The sequence below is a fragment of the Capsicum annuum genome, chromosome 10 (assembly GCF_002878395.1).
Source record: "Capsicum annuum cultivar UCD-10X-F1 chromosome 10, UCD10Xv1.1, whole genome shotgun sequence".
Lineage (NCBI taxonomy): Eukaryota > Viridiplantae > Streptophyta > Magnoliopsida > Solanales > Solanaceae > Capsicum > Capsicum annuum.
The window spans coordinates 214,697,795-214,717,583 of record NC_061120.1 but is presented as its reverse complement, the minus strand read 5'-3'; the positions used below and the strand labels follow the sequence as shown (position 1 = coordinate 214,717,583).

At 28.3% G+C, this 19,789-nt stretch overlaps 1 protein-coding gene across 1 annotated transcript; it reads right to left on the bottom strand.

Annotated features, from left to right (window-relative positions):
- Positions 1-14,755: 14,755 nt before the first annotated feature.
- On the bottom strand, positions 14,756-18,229 carry LOC107854568 (tropinone reductase 1). Its single transcript, XM_016699579.2, has 5 exons — positions 17,793-18,229; positions 16,881-17,088; positions 16,367-16,583; positions 15,907-16,022; positions 14,756-15,245 (listed from the first exon to the last, which is right to left on the bottom strand). Exons 1-5 carry the CDS (start codon positions 17,897-17,899, stop codon positions 15,066-15,068), a joined length of 828 nt encoding a protein of 275 aa, XP_016555065.1. The 5' UTR covers positions 17,900-18,229; the 3' UTR covers positions 14,756-15,065.
- Between the last annotated feature and the right edge of the window lie 1,560 nt (positions 18,230-19,789).

The window sequence follows — 19,789 nt, the reverse complement described above, 5'->3', positions numbered from 1 at the left end:
GTTACCTTCGAATCAAGGATTTCAAAGCCTAAACATCAAAAGTTGCAATGCCTCACTTCCACAAATTCAAGAGATAATATTGTTGCATAGGTTTGGTAATCAAAACCATGGTAAAACTCATCATCCAATAACTCTAGGAGATACACTACTTGTTTGGATAATTCAAGAGATATTTGTAAGGAGATGCATTTCCTTGTTTGGGTAATTCAAGTGACATTTGTAAGGAGACGTACTTCCTTGTTTGGGCAATTCAAGCAATATTTATAAGGAGACGCACTTCTTTATTTGGGTAATTCAAGCAATATTTGTAAGGAGACGCACTTCCTTGTTTGAACAATTCAAGCAACATTTGTAAGGAGACATACTTTCTTGTTTTGGTAATTCAAGCGGCATTGGTAAGAAGACGCACTTCCTTATTTTGGTAATTCAAGCAACATTTATAAGGAGACGCACTTCTTTTTTTGGAAAATTCAAGCAACATTTGTTAGGAGACACACTTCCTTGTTTGGATAATTCAACCGGCATTTTTAAGGAGATGCACTTCTTTATTTTGGTAATTCAAGCAACATTTGTAAGGAGATGCACTTCCTTGTTTGGGTAATTCAAGCAATATTTGTAAGGAGACGCACTTCTTTGTTTGACCAATTCAAGCAACATTTGTATGGAGACGTACTTTCTTGTTTTGATAATTTAAGTTGCATTGGTAAGCAGACGCACTTTCTTGTTTTGGTAATTTAAGAGACATTGATAAGGAGACGCACTTTCCTGTTTGGGTATTTCTAGCAATATTTGTAAGGAGACGCGCTTCCTTGTTTGGGTAATTCAAGTAGCATTGGTAAGGAGACACACTTCCTTATTTTAGTAATTTAAGCGGCATTGGTAAGGAGACACACTTCCTTATTTTGGTAATTCAAGAGGCATTGGTAAGGAGACGTACTTTTCTGTTTGGGTATTTCTAGCAACATTTGTAAGGAGATGTGCTTCCTTGTTTGGGTAATTCAAGCAGCATTGGTAAGGATACACACTTCCTTATTTTAGTAATTTAAGCGGCATTGGTAAGGAGACGTGCTTCCTTGTTTTGGTAATTCAAGAGGCATTGGTAAGAAGACGCACTTCCTTATTTTGATAACTCAAGCAACATTGGAGCCCGCCTGAAGCACAAGGCGAATAAATGAAAAGTCAAACAACAAGGTGAAGAAATTGAAAGCCAAGCAACAAGTTGTAGAAATTACAAATCAGGAGCCCGCCTGAAGAATAGGGTGATGAAACTCAAGTCAAGAGTCAAAGAAGCTGCATAGATAGGATTTTTGTAATTTTTTTATGTTTTTAACTTGTAATTTAAATTTTTGATGTAATGACAGAGCCGCAGACCGGAGCCTCGACGGGACCTCACTCGACTCTCCAACTCGGTTGTCCTTCTTCCTTTCGTTTCTTTCCTTTGAATAATGGTCGGGTCAAAATTCTGTCTCATTGTCTACTTCTTTATATGAAAACACTTTGTATTTACATGCAAAGAGGGGCAAGATGTAGACACATAATTTTGTCCCTCCTCGAAAGAATATTTTCTATTTTTTACCTTATCTTACCATGTACCCTCAACCGTGTAATTATCCCTCATAAAAGAACAAAAATAACAAATTCCCTAACAAATTTTATCCTATCCTAACCCCCTTTATACCTTATCCTAACTACTTACCCCCATCCTTACCCCCACCTCATACCCACATGTACCCCTATCCCACCTTTCTCACATTTTTTCCTTCTTAACTAATTCAAAAAAAGGAAAAAAAAAAAAGAAAAGGAAAATTATCTACACATTATAATGGATTCCCATTGAATACATGAGCCCACGGGATTTACACAGGGACTCACATTTTTGGCACTCTCACAGAATATATACATACACCAACATCTTCATCAAAAATAGCATATACACACACAGGAAGCTGAGAAAAAAACTCCATGGATGACGACAATCCCACAGGTGTAGATGCACACACACATAGAAGATAATACACTCACAGCTCACAATTCATCTCCTTCATACAAAAACACACAAAAATCACACCACAGAGAGATTGAGAGGGAGATCGTGAGGTAGGGAGAGTAAAAGAGTGAGAGTAGCGGAGAGAGAGGGAAAGAAACGGAGGGGGTTCGAGGTAGATCTCAAGAGAAAGTAGTAAGTCGACTCGATTTTAGCGTCGCTCCGGTGATACCCTTGCTGGAAGTCGACTTCCTTTTTCCGACTTGACCAACTAACCTCAAATCACATAAATTCCCTCGTTTTTCTGGGGGGGGGGGGGTTCCAAGAGAACTCAACTTGGAAACTTCTAAACTTAATCAGAAAACGTTAAATATTATCGGAATTCTATCCCTTTTCGACTATTCTTGCCATTGTTTGCATCTACAAGGGTTTTGACCATGCAGTTTCTTCTGGTTTTATCATATTTTAGTCTCGGGTATTCATCTGCGCTTTGTAGATTTTTTCGTTCGAATCAAAATTTGGGTTATCGTGTTCTTGTACTGTTTTTTGATTGGTTTGGAGAGTCAAGATTTCGTTTGTATTCTTCGAGGTTCTTGGGAAGGCTCTTATTCTCTATTAAGTCAATCGAAAGCTCTTGAGGTCCAATTCTACCTTTTCTTCTTCTAATTTTATATGATTATGAATGATTTGTATGGTTGGCATGTTTGAATCCCCGTTTGTTATTTGTTTGATGTTGGTTTTGGAGGTGAAAATTTGATTGATGAATGGCGTATAGAATTGGTTTAATCATGCGGTTAAAAAAATAGATTTGGGGAGTGAGGATTGAAAATTTGATAAAATAGTGAATTTGGATCAACTTTGGTTTATTGTTGTTTTTGGAATGGTTATGAATATTGTCGGAACTTGGTTATGATATGTTGGAATGGGTAGGCAAATATAGGTTCAGGTAGGCAATATTTAGGAATAAGGTATTTTTTGTTTGAATGTGGAATGTATTTTGAATATTTTCTAGTTTATCATATCTGATTCGAGTGTTTTCATTTGATCGGGGAATACCCCGAGGTTTCATGTATTTATTCACCGGGGAATGCCCTGAAGTATCATGTATGTAAAGGAGGCTTGTGATCAAGGCCCGAGGCATCGGGTAAAGCATTGGAGAGTAGTTTAGGATTAGTGTAGGTTTACTTTTCAGTACCTTTTTATTTTGGACTGTATAATTATACTGGACACTATATTTAGGATTCGTTTTGTTTGTGGTTGATTGTTTTATGTGTTTTTATGTGGTTTATACATTTTTCATGTCAAATTAGTCGATACGCTCCACCAAGCGACCGTGGTCGAACCACGGGATCGAGGGGTGCCTAACACCTTCCCCTCGGTCAACAGAATTTTTTATCTGAAATCCTTGTTTGCGGATCAGTTTTAGAGTCAAAACCATTTTAAAAAAGGATTTCCAAAGGTGACTTGGCACACCCGATTATGCCAAGTGGCGACTCTGAGTTTTGAATGTAAAAATAATCCTTTTTCGAAACAATTATCTTCATTTTGTCACTTTAATAATAAAAATCCTTTTGACCATTAAAATGAATCTTTTGGTTAAAAAGGGGGTGTGACACTTATTTGAAGTAGATTTATTATTTATTTTCTGATTTTTATACCTTATTCATGATCGTAATCAAATAATACACTTTGTAAAATTTAAGTCATTATTACATAATTTTTAAATAGTTTGAGGCTGTAAAATAAATATATGCCGGTGATTACTGTCGAGCAAAATTTTCTATATAAGGTAAAAGACTAAAATAATAGGAGAATATATTGAAATTAAATTATAAATTTATTCATTGTATTTTATAAAATAACAGCTCGAAGCGCGATCAAATTCACTAGTATATATATATAAAAGAGAAACATAGAGAGGATGATGTGGCACCTCTCTATGGCCTCCAATACTATTCATTTTTTCTCCTTATTTTGAATTTTTTCCATAATTCTTTTTATTAATTTTTTTATCAATTTAAAAAATTATATCATATTTACTACATCTAATTATATCTCATGAGTTATGAGAAAACCCCCAACTATTTGTATTCTCTATTTAATAAAATATCTTCTCAACTACTTGATCAATATATAAATAATAATAATCTATAGAGTTTTTGAATGCTCATTTCCATTTCTCCTCTTTTTTTTTTTATTAGTATATATTTTTTTCTCCTTTTCAAACTTCTTTTTCATTGTTTTTAGCAATCATGTGTTCAATAACCAAAAGAGAGGGCATTGAAAATGTGATTCACAATATGGCTACTATGATGAAGATTATAGATATATTATCAAAGTTTCTTGGAGATTTGGGTCACAGGTGACCAAAGAGTTTTAAAATGAAGTGTGGGTGACACAAGTCTTAATAATTGAGTGGAGGTGACAATTACTTTATTAAGGATTAAGAAAGTAAGAAAAGTTTGAAAATAACTCACAAGCTTTTTAGTTTACATTTTGATCCAATGTAAAGCCTAATATAACTAGAAATGGAGGGGAAAAAACACGTTTCTCTCTCTTCTCATTTATTGGAGTTTTCTCTCTCCTCATGATTTTTGTTGTTCATTATTGTTGTTGCTTTATTCATCATCTTCTTCTTCATTATCATCATCTTGTTCTTCATTATCATCTCTTCTTGTTCATCATCATCATCTTCTTGTTGTCGAACATTGTTGTTACCGCTACTATTGCTACTTGATCAAATTTTTTTAGGTCAAATTTTATTTGTATATCACTTTGGAATTACTTATAGGTGATTTTAGTAAGTAAAATTATAATTTTTAGTTGAATTTCTCATCTGGGTGTATCTGCTACTGCTGTTTTTTCAACAGTAGATAAAACATGTAACGTGGATCCAACAGATGAGTAATCTGTTGTAACTTATTGACTAATCTGTTGTAACATATTGACTAATCTGTTGCAACATATTGACTAATCTGTTGCAATATATGAGTAATCTGTTGCAACATATATGACTAATTTATTGCAATAGATTATCATCTGTTGGATTTGTATTATAGTGTTGTAATATGAATCCAACATATGGGTCATCTATTGCAACAGATTATTCATATGTTGTAACAGATTACTCACTTGTTGCAATAAATGACCCATATATTGGATTCATGTTGCAGGTTCTATCCATTGTAGCAGTAGCAAATATACTAAATAAAAAATTCAACAAAAATCATAATTATACTTACAAAATCACCTATGAAGTAATGTCCAAGTGATATACGAACAAAATTTGACGTAAAAAAATTCTAAAAATTTCAACAAAGGCACAACGAATAAGTGAAACACATGAAAAATTTCATGAAACAGGTAAAGAAGATAAAAATAGTGTATCATACATCAAATGCAAAAGGATCAAGGGGACAAACGTTTGAGTCTCTCCTAAAAAATTTTATGTTCCCTAGTATTTTAATTGTTTTCTAATGGATAACCCATCTATTATAACAGATTTTCTATCTGTTTGAAACTTTTCAACAGATGAATCATCTGTTGCAACATGTTAGTCATCTGTTGATTCAAATTAAGCAATTATTAGTAATAACTAAATTGATTTAGCTAAAATTAAAGACAAGTCTTTAAGACAATGGGACAAACATTTGAGTTCTCCTAAAAATGTTTGAGTTCCCTAGTATTTTAATTATTTTCCAACAAATCACCTATTTGCTGCAACAAGTTAGTCATTTGTTGCAACAAAAGCTTATAACAGGTTAGTCATTTGTTGATTCAAATTAAGCAATTTTAATAATAATTAAATTGATTTAACTAAATTGAATACAAGACCTTAGACAAGGGGGAAAACGTTTGAATTCTCCTAAAAAACATTTGAGCTTTAGTATTTTAAATTATTTTTCAACAGATATTTTATCTATTTAGGAATTTCCAACAGATGAGTCATATATTGCAACAACTTAGCCATCTGTTGCAACAGATGTCTATATCTGTTTGATAATTTTCAATAAATGAATTAGTTGTTGCAACAAGTGAGTCATTTGTTGCAACAGATGTCTATATCTGTTTGGTTATTTTCAACAGATGTTTTTATTTGTTTGGTCATTTCCAACAGATTACTCATCTGTTGTAACATGTTACTTATCTATTGATTCACATTAAGCCGTTACTAGTAATAACTAAATAGATTACTAAAATAAAATATGAATTAATAAGTTCAATTACAGTTTCAATTAATCTCATGGTAATTACACGATCAACTACTTATGTTCGTCCTGAGTAGAGTGATCAATTGATCAATTTTATTTGAAATGATTCAAACTAAGTCATCATTAGAAATAACAATATTGATTTAACTAAAACTAAAGATGAATTAGTAAGTACAATTACGATTTCAATTAATTTCATAGTAATTACATGATCAATTAAGTGTTTCGTACTGAGTAGAATGATTAATTGACAAATTTTATGTGAAATAATTCAAATTAAACCATTATTGGAAATAACTACATTGATTTAATTAAAATTAAAGATGAATTAGTAAGTTCAATTACGATTTTAATTAATCTCAGTAATTAAATGATCAATTAAGTGTTTCATCCTTAGTAGAATAATTAATTGACCAATTTTATTTTAAATGATTCACATTAAGCCTATGTCGATTTAACTAAAATTAAACATGAATTAATGAGTTCACTTACAATTTCAATTAATCTCATCGTAATTACCTAATTAACTAAGTGTATTCGTCCCGAGTAGAGTGATCAATCAACCAATTTTATTTGAAATAATTCAAATTAAGATATTATTAGTGATAACTAAATTGATTTAACTAAAATTAAAGATAAACTTACAATTTCAATTAATCTCATAGTAATTAAATTATCAACTAAGTGTATTCGTCATGACTAGAGTGATCAATTGACCAATTTTATTTGAAATGAATCAAATCAAACCATTATTCGTAATAACTAAATTGATATAACTAAAATTAAAGATGAATTGATAAGTTCACTTACAATTTCAACTAATCTCATAGTAATTACATGATCAATTATGTGTATTCGTCTCGAGGAGAGTGATCAATCGACCAATTTTATATTAATGATTCAAATTAAGTCATTATTAGTAATAAATAAATTGATTTTGACTAAATTAAAGATGAATTGATAAGTTCACTTACAATTTCAATTAATGTATTCGTCCTTAATAGAATGATCAATTGATAAATTTTATTTAAAATGATTCAAATTAAGCAATTATTAGTAATAACTAAATTGATTTAACTAAAATTAAAAATAAGACCTTAGACAAGGGGACAAACATTTGAGTTCTCTTAAAAACATTTGAACTTTAGTATTTTAAATTATTTTCCAGCATATATCCTATATGTTTAATAATTTTCAATAGATGAGTCAACTGTTGCAACAACTTAGTCATCTGTTATAACAAATGTCTTTATCTGTTGGTCATTTCCAACAGATGACCAATCTGTTGCAACATATGACTTTATCAATTTGTTATTTCCAACAGATTACTAATTTATTGCAATAGGTGACTAATCTGTTGTAACAGATGTCTTTATCTGTTTGGTCATTTCAACAGATTACTCATCTTTTGCAACATCTTAGTCATCTATTGATTCATATTAAGTCATTATATTAGTAATAACTAAATTGATTTAACTAGTATTAATAAGTTCAATTACTGTTTCAATTAATCTCATGGTAATTACACGATCAACTAAGTGTGTTCGTCCTGAGTAGTGTGATCAATTGACCAATTTTATTTGAAATGATTCAAACCAAGTCATAATTAGAAATAACTATATTGATTTAACTAAAATTAAGGATGAATTAATAAATTCACTTACAATTTCAATTAATTTTATAGTAATTACATGATCAACTAAGTGTTTCGTCTTAAGTAGAATGATCAATTGACCAATTTTATTTGAAATAATTAAAATCAAGCAATTATTAGTAATAATTAAATTAATTTAACTAAAATTAAAGATAAATTGATAATTTTAATTACGATTTCAATTAATCTCATAGTAATTACATGATCATCTAAGTGTATTCGTCTTGAATAAAGTGTTAATTGACCAATTTTATTTGAAATGATTCAAATTAAGATATTATTAGTAATAACTACATTAATATAACTAAAATTAAAGATGAATTGATAAGTTCCATTACGATTTCAATTAACATGTTGCAATTGATGAGTAATCTGTTGGAAAAGATCAAACAGTTAAAGACATTTGTTGAAAATGATCAAACATATATAGACATCTGTTACAACAAATGACTAACATGTTGCAACATCTAACTCATCTATTGAAAATTATCCAACAAATATAGATATATGTTAGAACAGATGACTAAATTGTTGCAACATATGACTCATCTATTGGAAATTATTAAATAGATAATATATATGTGAACTCAGAACCAAAATGAGCCATAGAATTTAAAAAGTTACCAAAATAGGTCAACTATTTAAAAAGTTACCAAAATAGGCTAAATGTAATAATTTATTACGTTTTTTATTTTTTTTAACGGTCAACTAATGGAGTTGACTTTTACAAAAATGTAAGAATTTCTTACGTTTTACAATTTTTTTGGTAAAACGTAAGAAATACTTACGTTTTATTAAAAAAAAATATAAAACGTAAGAATTTCTTACGCTTTACACGATGAGCGAGGAAAAAAATGCAGTGAATTATCAAATCAATTAAAAAGATACTAAAAAATGAGTTGTTCAACATAACAAAAAGTTACGTTCTTAACTTTTTTATAAAAGTGGTCCCCCACCCACAATTTATTTTTTCACAAATGTTCCATCACTTTTACTTTTTCCTCTTTTTACATATGATAATTATGATTTTTTTTACTAGTTAAATTTATTTATATTTTACATGTAGTTCAAATAATTTATTTTTTCCTCTATGTAATAAATTTTTACGTTTTACATTAAAAAAAATTAAAAAATAGAAGTATCAATTACCTCATTAACTTAGCAATTTTCTTATATTTATTCTATATCAAAAAATAATCACTTCTATCCTTAATTATCCGATTTCTATATAAAACAAATTATACTTTTGAGTTTTTCTCTACTCCAAAATAGTTAAATGTTGAATTATCGTCGTTCAAATATGCTACTATATACAAGAATTATATTTTTTTGGTGTGTTAGAAATATGAAATTAATTTTTTCGGAGAGTGATTCATCGTAGTTTTCGATTAGTGTTTCGATTAGGATATTGAGGAGACTCACATGCACAAATACGTTTCATATTATAATTAATGAAGTAAAAAAATCACAATTTAATTTAGGAACACTGCTAAATTAATATAAGAAAATATATTTGTTCAAGAACACTACTAAAAAAATATAATTCTTGTATATAGTAGCATATTTGATCAACGATAATTCAACATTTTACTATTTTGGAGTAGAGAAAAACTCAAAAGTATAATTTTTTTAAATAAAAATCGGATAATTAAGGATAGAAGTGATTATTTTTTTATATAGAATAAATATAAGCAAATTGTTAAGTTAATGAGGTAATTGATACTTTTTTAAAAAAAAAATTATTTGAAACGTAAAAATTTATTAGAAAAAATAAATTCTTTAAACTACATGTAAAATATAAATAAATTTAACTAATAAAAAAATTCATAATTATCATATGTAAAAAGTGGAAAAAGTAGAAGTAATGGGACATTTGTGGAAAAAGGAATTGTGGGTGGGGGACCACTGCTATAAAAAAATTAAGAACGTAACTTTTTGTTACGTTGAACAACTCTTTTTTTAGTACCTTTTTAATTGATTTGATAATTCATTGTATTTTTTTCCTCGGTTATTGTGTAAAACGTAAAAAATTCTTACATTTTTTTTATAAAACGTAAGAATTTCTTACGTTTTATAAAAAAAATATAAAACGTAAGAAATTCTTACGTTTTAGTAAAAGTCAACTCCGTTAGTTGACCATTAAGAAAAAAGTAGAAAACGTAATAAATTATCACGTTTAGCCTATTTTGGTAACTTTTTAAATAGGTGGCCTATTTTGGTCACTTTTTCACTTCCGTGGCTCATTTTGGTTCCTAGTTCGATATATGTTGAAAAGCAATTTAAAATACGCAAGCTCAAATGTTTTTAGGAGAGCTCAAACATTTGTCCCCTTGTCTAAGGTCTTGCATTAAAGACTTGTCTTCAATTTTAATTAAATTAATTTAGTTATTATTAATAATTGTTTAATTTGAATTAAAAAAATGACTAACCTGTTATAAACATCTGTTGCAATAGATGACTAACTTGTTGCAACAAATAGATAATATGTTGGAAAATAATTAAAGTACTAGGGAACTCAAATATTTTTAGGAGAACACAAATCTTTGTCCCTTTTCGTAGAGACGTCTTTAATTTTAGCTATATCAGTTTAGTTATTACTAATAATTCCTTAATTTGAATCAACAGATGACTAACATGTTGCATCAGATGATTCATCTGTTGAAAATTATCAAACAGATAGAAAATCTGTTGTAACAGATGGGTCAACTATTAGAAAGCAATTAAAATATTAGAGAACTTAAACGTTTTTAGGAGAACTCAAATGTTTGTCACCTTGATCCTTTTGCATTTGATGTATGGTACATTATTTCATGTGTTTTACTTATTCGTTGTGCCCCTGTTGAAATTTTTTAAAAAATTTGTAGGTCAAATTTTGTTCGTATATCACTTGAACATTACTTTATAGCTTATTTTGTAAGTAAAATTATAATTTTTGTTGAATTTCTTATTTGGTGTATCTGCTACTACTACAATGGATAGAAGCTGCAACATGAATCCAACATATGAGTCATCTATTGCAACAAGTGAGTAATTTATTGCAATATATGACTAATCTGTTCTAACAGATGACCCATATATTAGATTCATATTACAACACTATAAAATGAATCCAACAGATGAGTAATCTGTCGCAACAGATTACTCATTTGTTGTACTAAATTAGTCATATATGTTGCGATAAATTACTCATTTGTTGCAATAAATTAATCATATATGTTGCAACAGATTAGTCATATATGTTACAACATATTACTAATTTGTTGCAACATATATGACTAATATGTTACGCAGATTAGTAATCTGTTGCAGTAAATACTCATCTGTTGAATTCACATTACATGTTTTATCCATTATTAAAAAACAGCAGTAGCAGATACATCCGGATGAGAAATTCAACTAAAAAATAACAAACATTAAAAAAATAATAAAAAACATAAAAAAATAACAAACACCAACAAATCAAGTTCCTCATTTTCGTCATAACTTAAAAGCCCTAATTTTTTACTTGTGAAAATCGAAAAGAAACGATGAAGAACTCGAAGTTGTTGTTGCCGGAGAATGTTGTCACGTCGACTGACGGTTAAAAGTAAAAAAAGAACGGGATTGAAGGTAGAAATTTGAAAATTTATTGGTTGAGAGAAGTTAGAGAGAGAAACTATCGAGAGAAAGAGAGAAGAGAGAGAGATTGATTTGTAGAGGGAGGGAAGTTTTGTGGGTGTGGGTTAATTTGTATTTTTGAAAAGATTAACAAGTTTAGAAAATATTAATCAAGTCCACAATTAACCTAATCAAGTTTTTTAATTATGTTTGACCCTTTAAATTGGTCAATGTCACCAATCCTTCATTCAAGACTTAAAAGACACCTTTCCTTCAATTTTCTCAAGTTTCTTCTTGTGTAATAAGAACCAAACACAAGTTCACCAAGGATGAAGGAGGAAGTTTGATGGCGGTACAAAATTTATCAAAGAAAGAATGATCAAATTAATTTCGTGTAAGTTTATCATCAAAACGAAGAAGAATGTATAATGCATCTAGAGAGATGGCCAAATTAGTTTAGAAAAATAAAAATTTTTTTAATAGTTTATTAATAATAGAGATACACATATTCGTGCTTATTGTAAATTTGTCGAATAACTATTTCACCAAATACAAGATGTACTATTCGATAAAAAAAATTATTATAAAGTTTTACTCTTTGTTTATATTAATTATTTTGTTCCTAACATAAAACTTAATTGATATATTATTATATAAGCATTTATCTTTAAATATGCAATCTTTATTTATATATAAATGTAGCTTATTAGAAGATGATGTATATAGTTCTTTGACCAAAAATTTATATTTTTTGGCTTTTTATCTGCTTTTTATTTTTATTTTTTAAAAGAAAATTTCGTCTTCACAAATTTTATTTTATTTATTTTATGCTTCATTATAAATTTCAAGAACTACTTTGCTAATACTCTTAATTACACCTCATCTTTTCCTCTTCTCTTTATTGATCCATTTTAATAATATTTTCTTATGATCATCATAATAATCATCTTAACAATAATTTTCTGTCATCTTGTATTTCAGGTACAGAAAGAGGAAGGAAAGTAAACTACCAATTGGTCTATAAATTTGTGAAAAAAAGAGTTTAATTCTATATTTTTTTTCCTGATTTATTTTTAAAATATTTTTTAGATTTAGATTTTAAAGAAGATGAAAGTTGTGAAAGTATTAACAAATTAAATTTAAATACTTATAAACATCTAAAATAAGGTGATGTAGTATCTCTTTATCGCTTGAGATCTTTTTTTTTTCTTTTTGGATGTTTTTCTCTATTTCACTAAATAATAATAATCTCTTAACTATTTGAATTAAAAAGTACGCCAGCTTAACACATTTGATTAATCAAAAAGTATATATATTGTGTCGTCGTGACTTGTAATAGTTCAGCTAATAAACACTTAGGTTACAATTATAATTGTTGCGAATAAAAATATAAGCTACAACTATAGAATGTAAAACAGTAATAGTTCATTAATGTTGCAAATGTTAGAATTAAAATAATGGAAAGTGATAATATCAACGAACTTTTTCTTCATAATCCATTTTTTTCTCCTTTAAAATTGGTAAGGTTGAATTGATAGCTCTCAATTACTATCAAAAAAAACTATCAAATTGTATTTATGACATTCAAAGGTTGAATTGATAGTTCTCAACTACTTTAATTGAAATTACTATCAAATTTCAATCTCAATTGTGATATTCAAAAAAACTGTATTTATTGGATTTCCGTTATTGTTGAAGGAATTTGAATATTCAAGATTTATTTTCACTATTAAAGATATATATGTATTTTATCTTGTGAAAGAAAATTAAAAAAGATTTAAATGTCACAAAAAAATAAATTTAACGAGCACTCGGCTTTTCTTTCTCCCTATCTTTATGATAACTTCTTTCTTGAATTAATATTATAACGGTTGAAAATTAAGGCACATTAATTTATGTGTTTAACTACCCAAAATAGATTAAAACATTTTACATGAAAGTACTTTAATGTTTTCATGTAAAAAAAATATTTTAAATATTTTAAACTTTTAAATTTAATTAGATGTTAAAAAAATTAAGTCGTAAATTTAGTGAAGTCTTTTATGACTGCATGAAACATAAATAATTTTATGACCGCGCGAAACGCGGCTAACTTCACTAGTATACTATTAAAATTCAGTAATGCTGATTATATCAAGCACTTTTTTTAATGATACTGATTATTTCAAAAGATGCGATCAAATCTCGTGTATATTACTTGCACGAAAGCAAAAAAGTCAACCATTTAATTTGCAATTTGAATCTTATTACGCGAACTCAATAACAACAACATACTCAATATATTAATGCAAATGCAATACGCTTCACTAATCTAAAGGAATCATCTTTATAAAATAGACATGATTTTATTTTTCTAACAAATAAGGAACCCTTTTAACATCAATAGTAATGACATTAAAAACATTTATTTAATTGTACCCTTGTTTAAGAAAATGACAGACTATTGTATAACTATGTCATATAAGTTTAAATTTTGTGCATTATCAGTTTATTGATCTCTTACTCCATTAAATTAATTTGACTTATAATAGTAGGAATTTTTTTTGTAACAAAGGTGATATCACCATGTATGTTTTCCACTATAAATTTCAACTCAATTATAGCCATTCAAATCTAAATTATTGTACGATTGAATTATTGAAAGGTACTTTCATCTTCCAAATTGATTAATTGATTCACAACCACGAAGAAGGATTGATGTAGGTTCATTTAAGTCTTGATTTTTATAGACTATAGTCACTCTCATATTGTTACTTAAATTCAACAGGCATATTAATATTAGACATGACACAATACGCTTGCTAAATTCATGAATTGAGAGTATATATACATTAAAGTTTTATATCAATAAATTAATTTTTAAATGCGTTAAATTGGACGAGTCAAAGTAAATTGAATTATTAAAATAAACTAATCACTAACTCATTCAAACGCAAATGAATTGGACGAATCATAATTTTATGGATTGATGTGCTTTCATTCGTAATTAGAAGTTTTGGGTTTAAGTACTCCTGAATATGGAGTTGCCTTTGTTAGGGAGCAGTTTACACCCTAATATGAGACTTTTCAATTCGAATCTGAATATAACTAGACGTAAATGCGAATATCAAACCAAAATCAATGAAGACTCATGGACTTTTTGAAATGACAAATTATTCCAAAAGACTATCAAAAGATACGAATTTACCTCATATGGATTACCATTTTATTATTTTTTACTCTATTATGTTAAGTTGACTTATAATAATAGGAAAATTCTATAACAAACATTATATGATAACTTACAAATAAGAGTAATAAATTATCATGTCTAACTAAAGTAAACTGATATTATAAATTCTTTTTATCGTGAATTCAAGTCTTTGAAACAGCCTCCGATATTAATGTATGGTAAAGCCGCACACAATACACTCTTGTGGCGGATTCTTTCCTGAATTCTACACATAACGAAAGTTTTAATACATCGGACTGCCTCTGCCCTTTTTAGTACATATAATATAGCTTCTCAAATCCTTTGAAAACCTACAACATTTAATATAATGTTTTGGATCCCATTACAAATTGCAATTCAATTATAGTCATTCAATCTAAATTATTGAATTATTGAATTTGTTAATATCTAAAATCCACCATTAGCAGTAAATCCACCATCGGCCCATATAATTTGGCCCGTAATGTAAGAAGCAGCAGGGAAACAAAGAAAAGCTATCAACGCAGCCACTTCTTCGGGCTTTCCGGCCCGGCCCATTGGAGTCTTCACCACAAAATTATCTATTTCCTCTTTTTGTTGAGGATTTTTCTGCAGTACATAAAAAATTGTTATTTGGAGAAAAAAACACCACCACAAAGAAAGAATCATTATTTTCTAGATAAGTTTTAACAATAATTTTTTTTTAGCTTTTAAATCTATCGAGATAGATAATATATTCTATGAATAGATAATTTTTTTCCGTGTAAAGATACATAATTAGTTCAAATATTTTTTTTTTATTTTGGGTCTGTTGAGATACATAATTAGCTCCCCAATACATCCAACAAAGATACATAATTAGTTGAAATTTTTGTAGTTACTTCATAAGGATAGAAATTTATGTAAATATGGTAAGTTAAGATGTATATTTTGATATTTTTTCATTTTATTTTAGTACGACATTAATAATTGTTATGTTCCAACCATGCATAAGTTGGAGTCTAACTAAACAAATTCTAATTAATCAATAACAACAAACTCAATGAATTCTCATTAATCATAGTTTTCGTTTTAATTTGATCTCATGACATTTTATAATTGTAGTGATAATAAATATATCGTACACTTATAAAGTGACAAAATTTCTCCTTCTAATTTATAGAATTTTTAAGGGTTTGAATTTCCTTCCGCCTTAAGTATATTGCTATTTTGATAGAAAAGTAAATAAATTCAAAAAAACTAAAATATATAAAAGAAATTACTACTATACCTTGATTGCTGTTTCAACGAGTGGAGTTAAAATAACTCCTGGAGCAACTGAATTGACACGGATATTTTCCTTCGCCCATTCACATGCCAAGTTCTTCGTCATTTGATTTATTGCACCTATATTATATATTATATATAGTATTAAAAAAAAAATTAAAAAAAGGTTACCACTAAATGAAAGGAAAAAAAAGACAAATAAAGATGAGATTATAAGTGAAATTGAAACTTGCGTGCTATTGTAAACTTTAATTAATTTTTATGTAATTTGAAAATCTATATGTAAATTCAAATAATTGATCTTCTACGAAGAATCGAAATAATAGTTTACAAAATCTTTTTTTTTTTTTTTGGATAATCGCGGTATTCGCATCAACTTTGACACACCTCGACGCACCTCAACTAATTTCACAGGAGACATATTATCACTATTTTCAACTAATTGGAAGTTTCAAAAGTGTTACCTTTGGAAGCAGAATAAAGAGAAACAGAGGGCAAAGCTGAAAATCCAGCAATAGAAGAGATAAAAATAACATTTCCATTTTGAGAAGCCTTCAATAATGGATAAGCAATTTGAGATAAATGATAAGCAGCTTCAAAATTTGTTCCCATAATTATATTGTAATCTTCTTCTGTGAAATCTTTAGCTTCCTTGTGTATCACCACACCTGCATTATTTACCTAATAAAATATTCATGAACAAAATTGGTCAAATAGTTGTATTAACTTTCTCAAAAATAGTTTAATTTCTATACATGATAAATAAATCAAGTATTATTTACCAGTAACTTTATATATCAGATCAGCTTAAAAAGAATTAATCTGAATAGTTGTCAAATGTATATTATATGTATAATTCATGTAGTTTGTGTATAAATCTATGTATATCTACTAGAAAAAGTAGATAGTGAATAGATTAGCTATTTATATAAAGATCCCAATATATAAGTGATCAATAGAGGGGATAATTAATCTTACCAGAATATTGAGTTTTCCATTAAACACATCTGCAACAGTCTGCATAAGTTTCTCACGTTCTGTACGAGATAATAAATCACAAACAGAACCTTCGACTTTAAGTCCATTTTTTCTCCAAATTTCAAGACATTCTTGTAGCTCCTTTTCATTACGTGAACATGTATATACAGTTGCTCCATGACCTGCCAATTCTTCCACTATTGCATACCTAAATATCACCAATAGACAAAATAAAAGACAAGTGAGCGACAATTTTAGTGTCACAATAATATTAATAAGACTTGTGTTAGGAGTATTAACTTCAAATCTTGAATTCGTTTCTACATCCTGCTTAAAGAATCTACCCATTTCCATAAAACTATGTCCCTCATGCTCAACCTCTCCTACAACATCCATTTCGTCAAAGAAGGACGGAGAAATCACACTGACTACTCTGATTGAGCGTGGACCGGAAAAAAGTAATAGCTAAAGAAAAGCTAAAAGGTATTGGCGAAGAAGTAATGAAGGATCTGATATAGATTGAAGAGAGGGAAAGCTAAGCTATCTAACAAAGGGATGAAATATACAATCAACAAATATTTATCGAATTTAAGAAAAAAATTCAGAAGAAATAGTTCGATCCTCTTATTTTAATTTTTTGAACCGAGAGATCCATGAATCGGGATCCTGATACATATAGATACAAATGGTCCGACGGAAACAAGAATTTTCAGGAACATTTGGAGCAATCCATTTTGAAGCAGAAAAACCGTTTTCAAGTAGTGTTCGATTGATTACGTACTAATCAATATTCGATTGATTGATACGAGGTTATCGACATAAAAAATTTGTCTAAACCACTTTGTTTTTGTTTTTTTCCGAAGTCACTTACCTCTACATGTTAAAATTCAATTGTGAATTTTAAAAACTCACCCAATGCCTTTAGAACCACCAGTAACAAGAGCTGTGGTGCCTTGAAGACTCCATTTAATTCCTCCATTGTTTCCATAAACATTCATGCAAACTTTTGATTCTTCCATTTTTGGTTAATTAATTTCTTGCTTTAACAATATTTTTGAGATGAAATGTAATAGCCAAAAAGTGAGAAATTATGCTTGATTTAAGAAATCTCTGGATTGTCATAAGAAATGGTTAGGTTGAGTGTGGGTTCCATCACATTAAAACCAGTTGGGTAAGACGAATAAACTTTATTTATGGCACATATAAAATAGTTTGTCATAATTTCATTTTCGAGATTCTAACCATATAGACTTTTACTAATATTTTAATATAATTAGAACAGCAAATTTGATTTCTTTTTTAACTTTAATAAAGTTGTAATGGAAAACGAAAAATCATTTGAAATGTCTGAATTTTTATTTTTAAGATCAATAAAATAAGTACTCCCTCTTTGTTCGCTTGTACTTATCATTATTTAATTTGATATCTAGTTATTAAAAAAAATAACTAATTAATAGTCATTTTATCATAATATTCCTATTAAATAAAATTTACTTTGTGTGTTGAAATTAATTTGATAAAATAATAATTAACACTAAGGATAAAATAGAAAATAAGAAATTATTTTTTCTTGATATGTCAAAAATGACAAGTAAAAATAGAAATACAATTAGAAAATTTATGACATGTAAAAGCGAACAGAGGAAGTAAGATCAATAAAATAAGAGATTTTGTCATTATAGAACGTGGAATACGATGAAAGCAATGATAAATAAACACAAATAAAAAAGAACAGGGAGGAAATTTAAAAAAATAGATAAGAAAAATCAAACAAAGTTATATATAAATCACTACCTTTCATCATATTGAATTATTAAATAATGGGGTTTTGAAGTAATCGATACCACTTGTTGAGTTTGAAATCGAGAGAGCGTCATACGTAAGCTAATATTTTACAAATTATAGAAACAATAATTCAGACAACATATAAAATAATACTAAAAAAACATATTATTAATATAGTTTGGTCGAACGACCTACATATTGAGTATAATATTGAAAACTTATAACTTATTGGGAGAAAATCTCCCCCTAAACAAGACTTTTAAGAAATATATTGTAGATGTTACTGTGTTATTATATGAGAAAGGATCTTCTATTTATATAGTTTAACAATCATTCCTCCAACAAACAGATTAGTCAATTATGAAAGAGTTTTACATTTTCCTTTTAGAAAAAAATAAAAGTAATTATGATATTACTTTTATTTTTCTTTTAAGAAATATAAAATTTAAATTTGGTAGGAAATTCAGGGCAAAAATCCTAATAAAAGTTGTCTCTATGTAATCAGGAGGTCATCGATTCAAGTCGTGAAACTAGCCTCTCACAAAAATACAAGTTAAGATTATGTACGATAACTCCTTGTGGTTCTGATCCTCTCCCAAATTGCATGCATATTGAAAGTTTTAGTGCACTGAATATATAATTTTTAAATATCTAAATTTTCTAAAAAATTAATCTCTTTATTCCTCCCCTCCCCCCAAACAAAAAAAAAAGGGAAAAAATCAAAAGGCAAATTTATATCATATTTCACTGGGTTTACACCTTTTTAGGACATCAAGTGGTAATAGTTAAGCTGTTTTTTTTTTTAATCCTAAACAAAGAAAGATAATGTTTGCTAGTTTAATTCATCAAGTTGAGTGGTTATTTGAGATATTAAATCCTAATCCTCTTTTTAAAATATTTATTACATATAAATACATCATATATGAATGCAATAATAATATATCAGTGTAATCCTACAACGTGAGGTATGGAGAATATAGAGCATACACAATTCATACCACTACCTCAAAAGAAATAGAGAGACAATTTTTAATAAATCTTTGGCTCAGAACTATTCCAAATTAAGAATGTGGAGAAAAAATTAAGATTTTCGACAAGAAAATGATTTATAGATAATAAAATTT

Bases quoted from the DNA above. Each gene is read 5' to 3' on its own strand.
- LOC107854568 (XM_016699579.2), bottom strand. From the start codon at position 17,899: ATGGAAGAATCAAAAGTTTGCATGAATGTTTATGGAAACAATGGAGGA. The intron at 17,089-17,792 runs GTGAGTTTTTAA...GGTGATATTTAG, and splicing joins GGTGGTTCTAAAGGCATTGG to GTATGCAATAGTGGAAGAAT. The intron at 16,584-16,880 runs GTAAGATTAATT...ATATTTTATTAG, and splicing joins ATGGAAAACTCAATATTCTG to GTAAATAATGCAGGTGTGGT.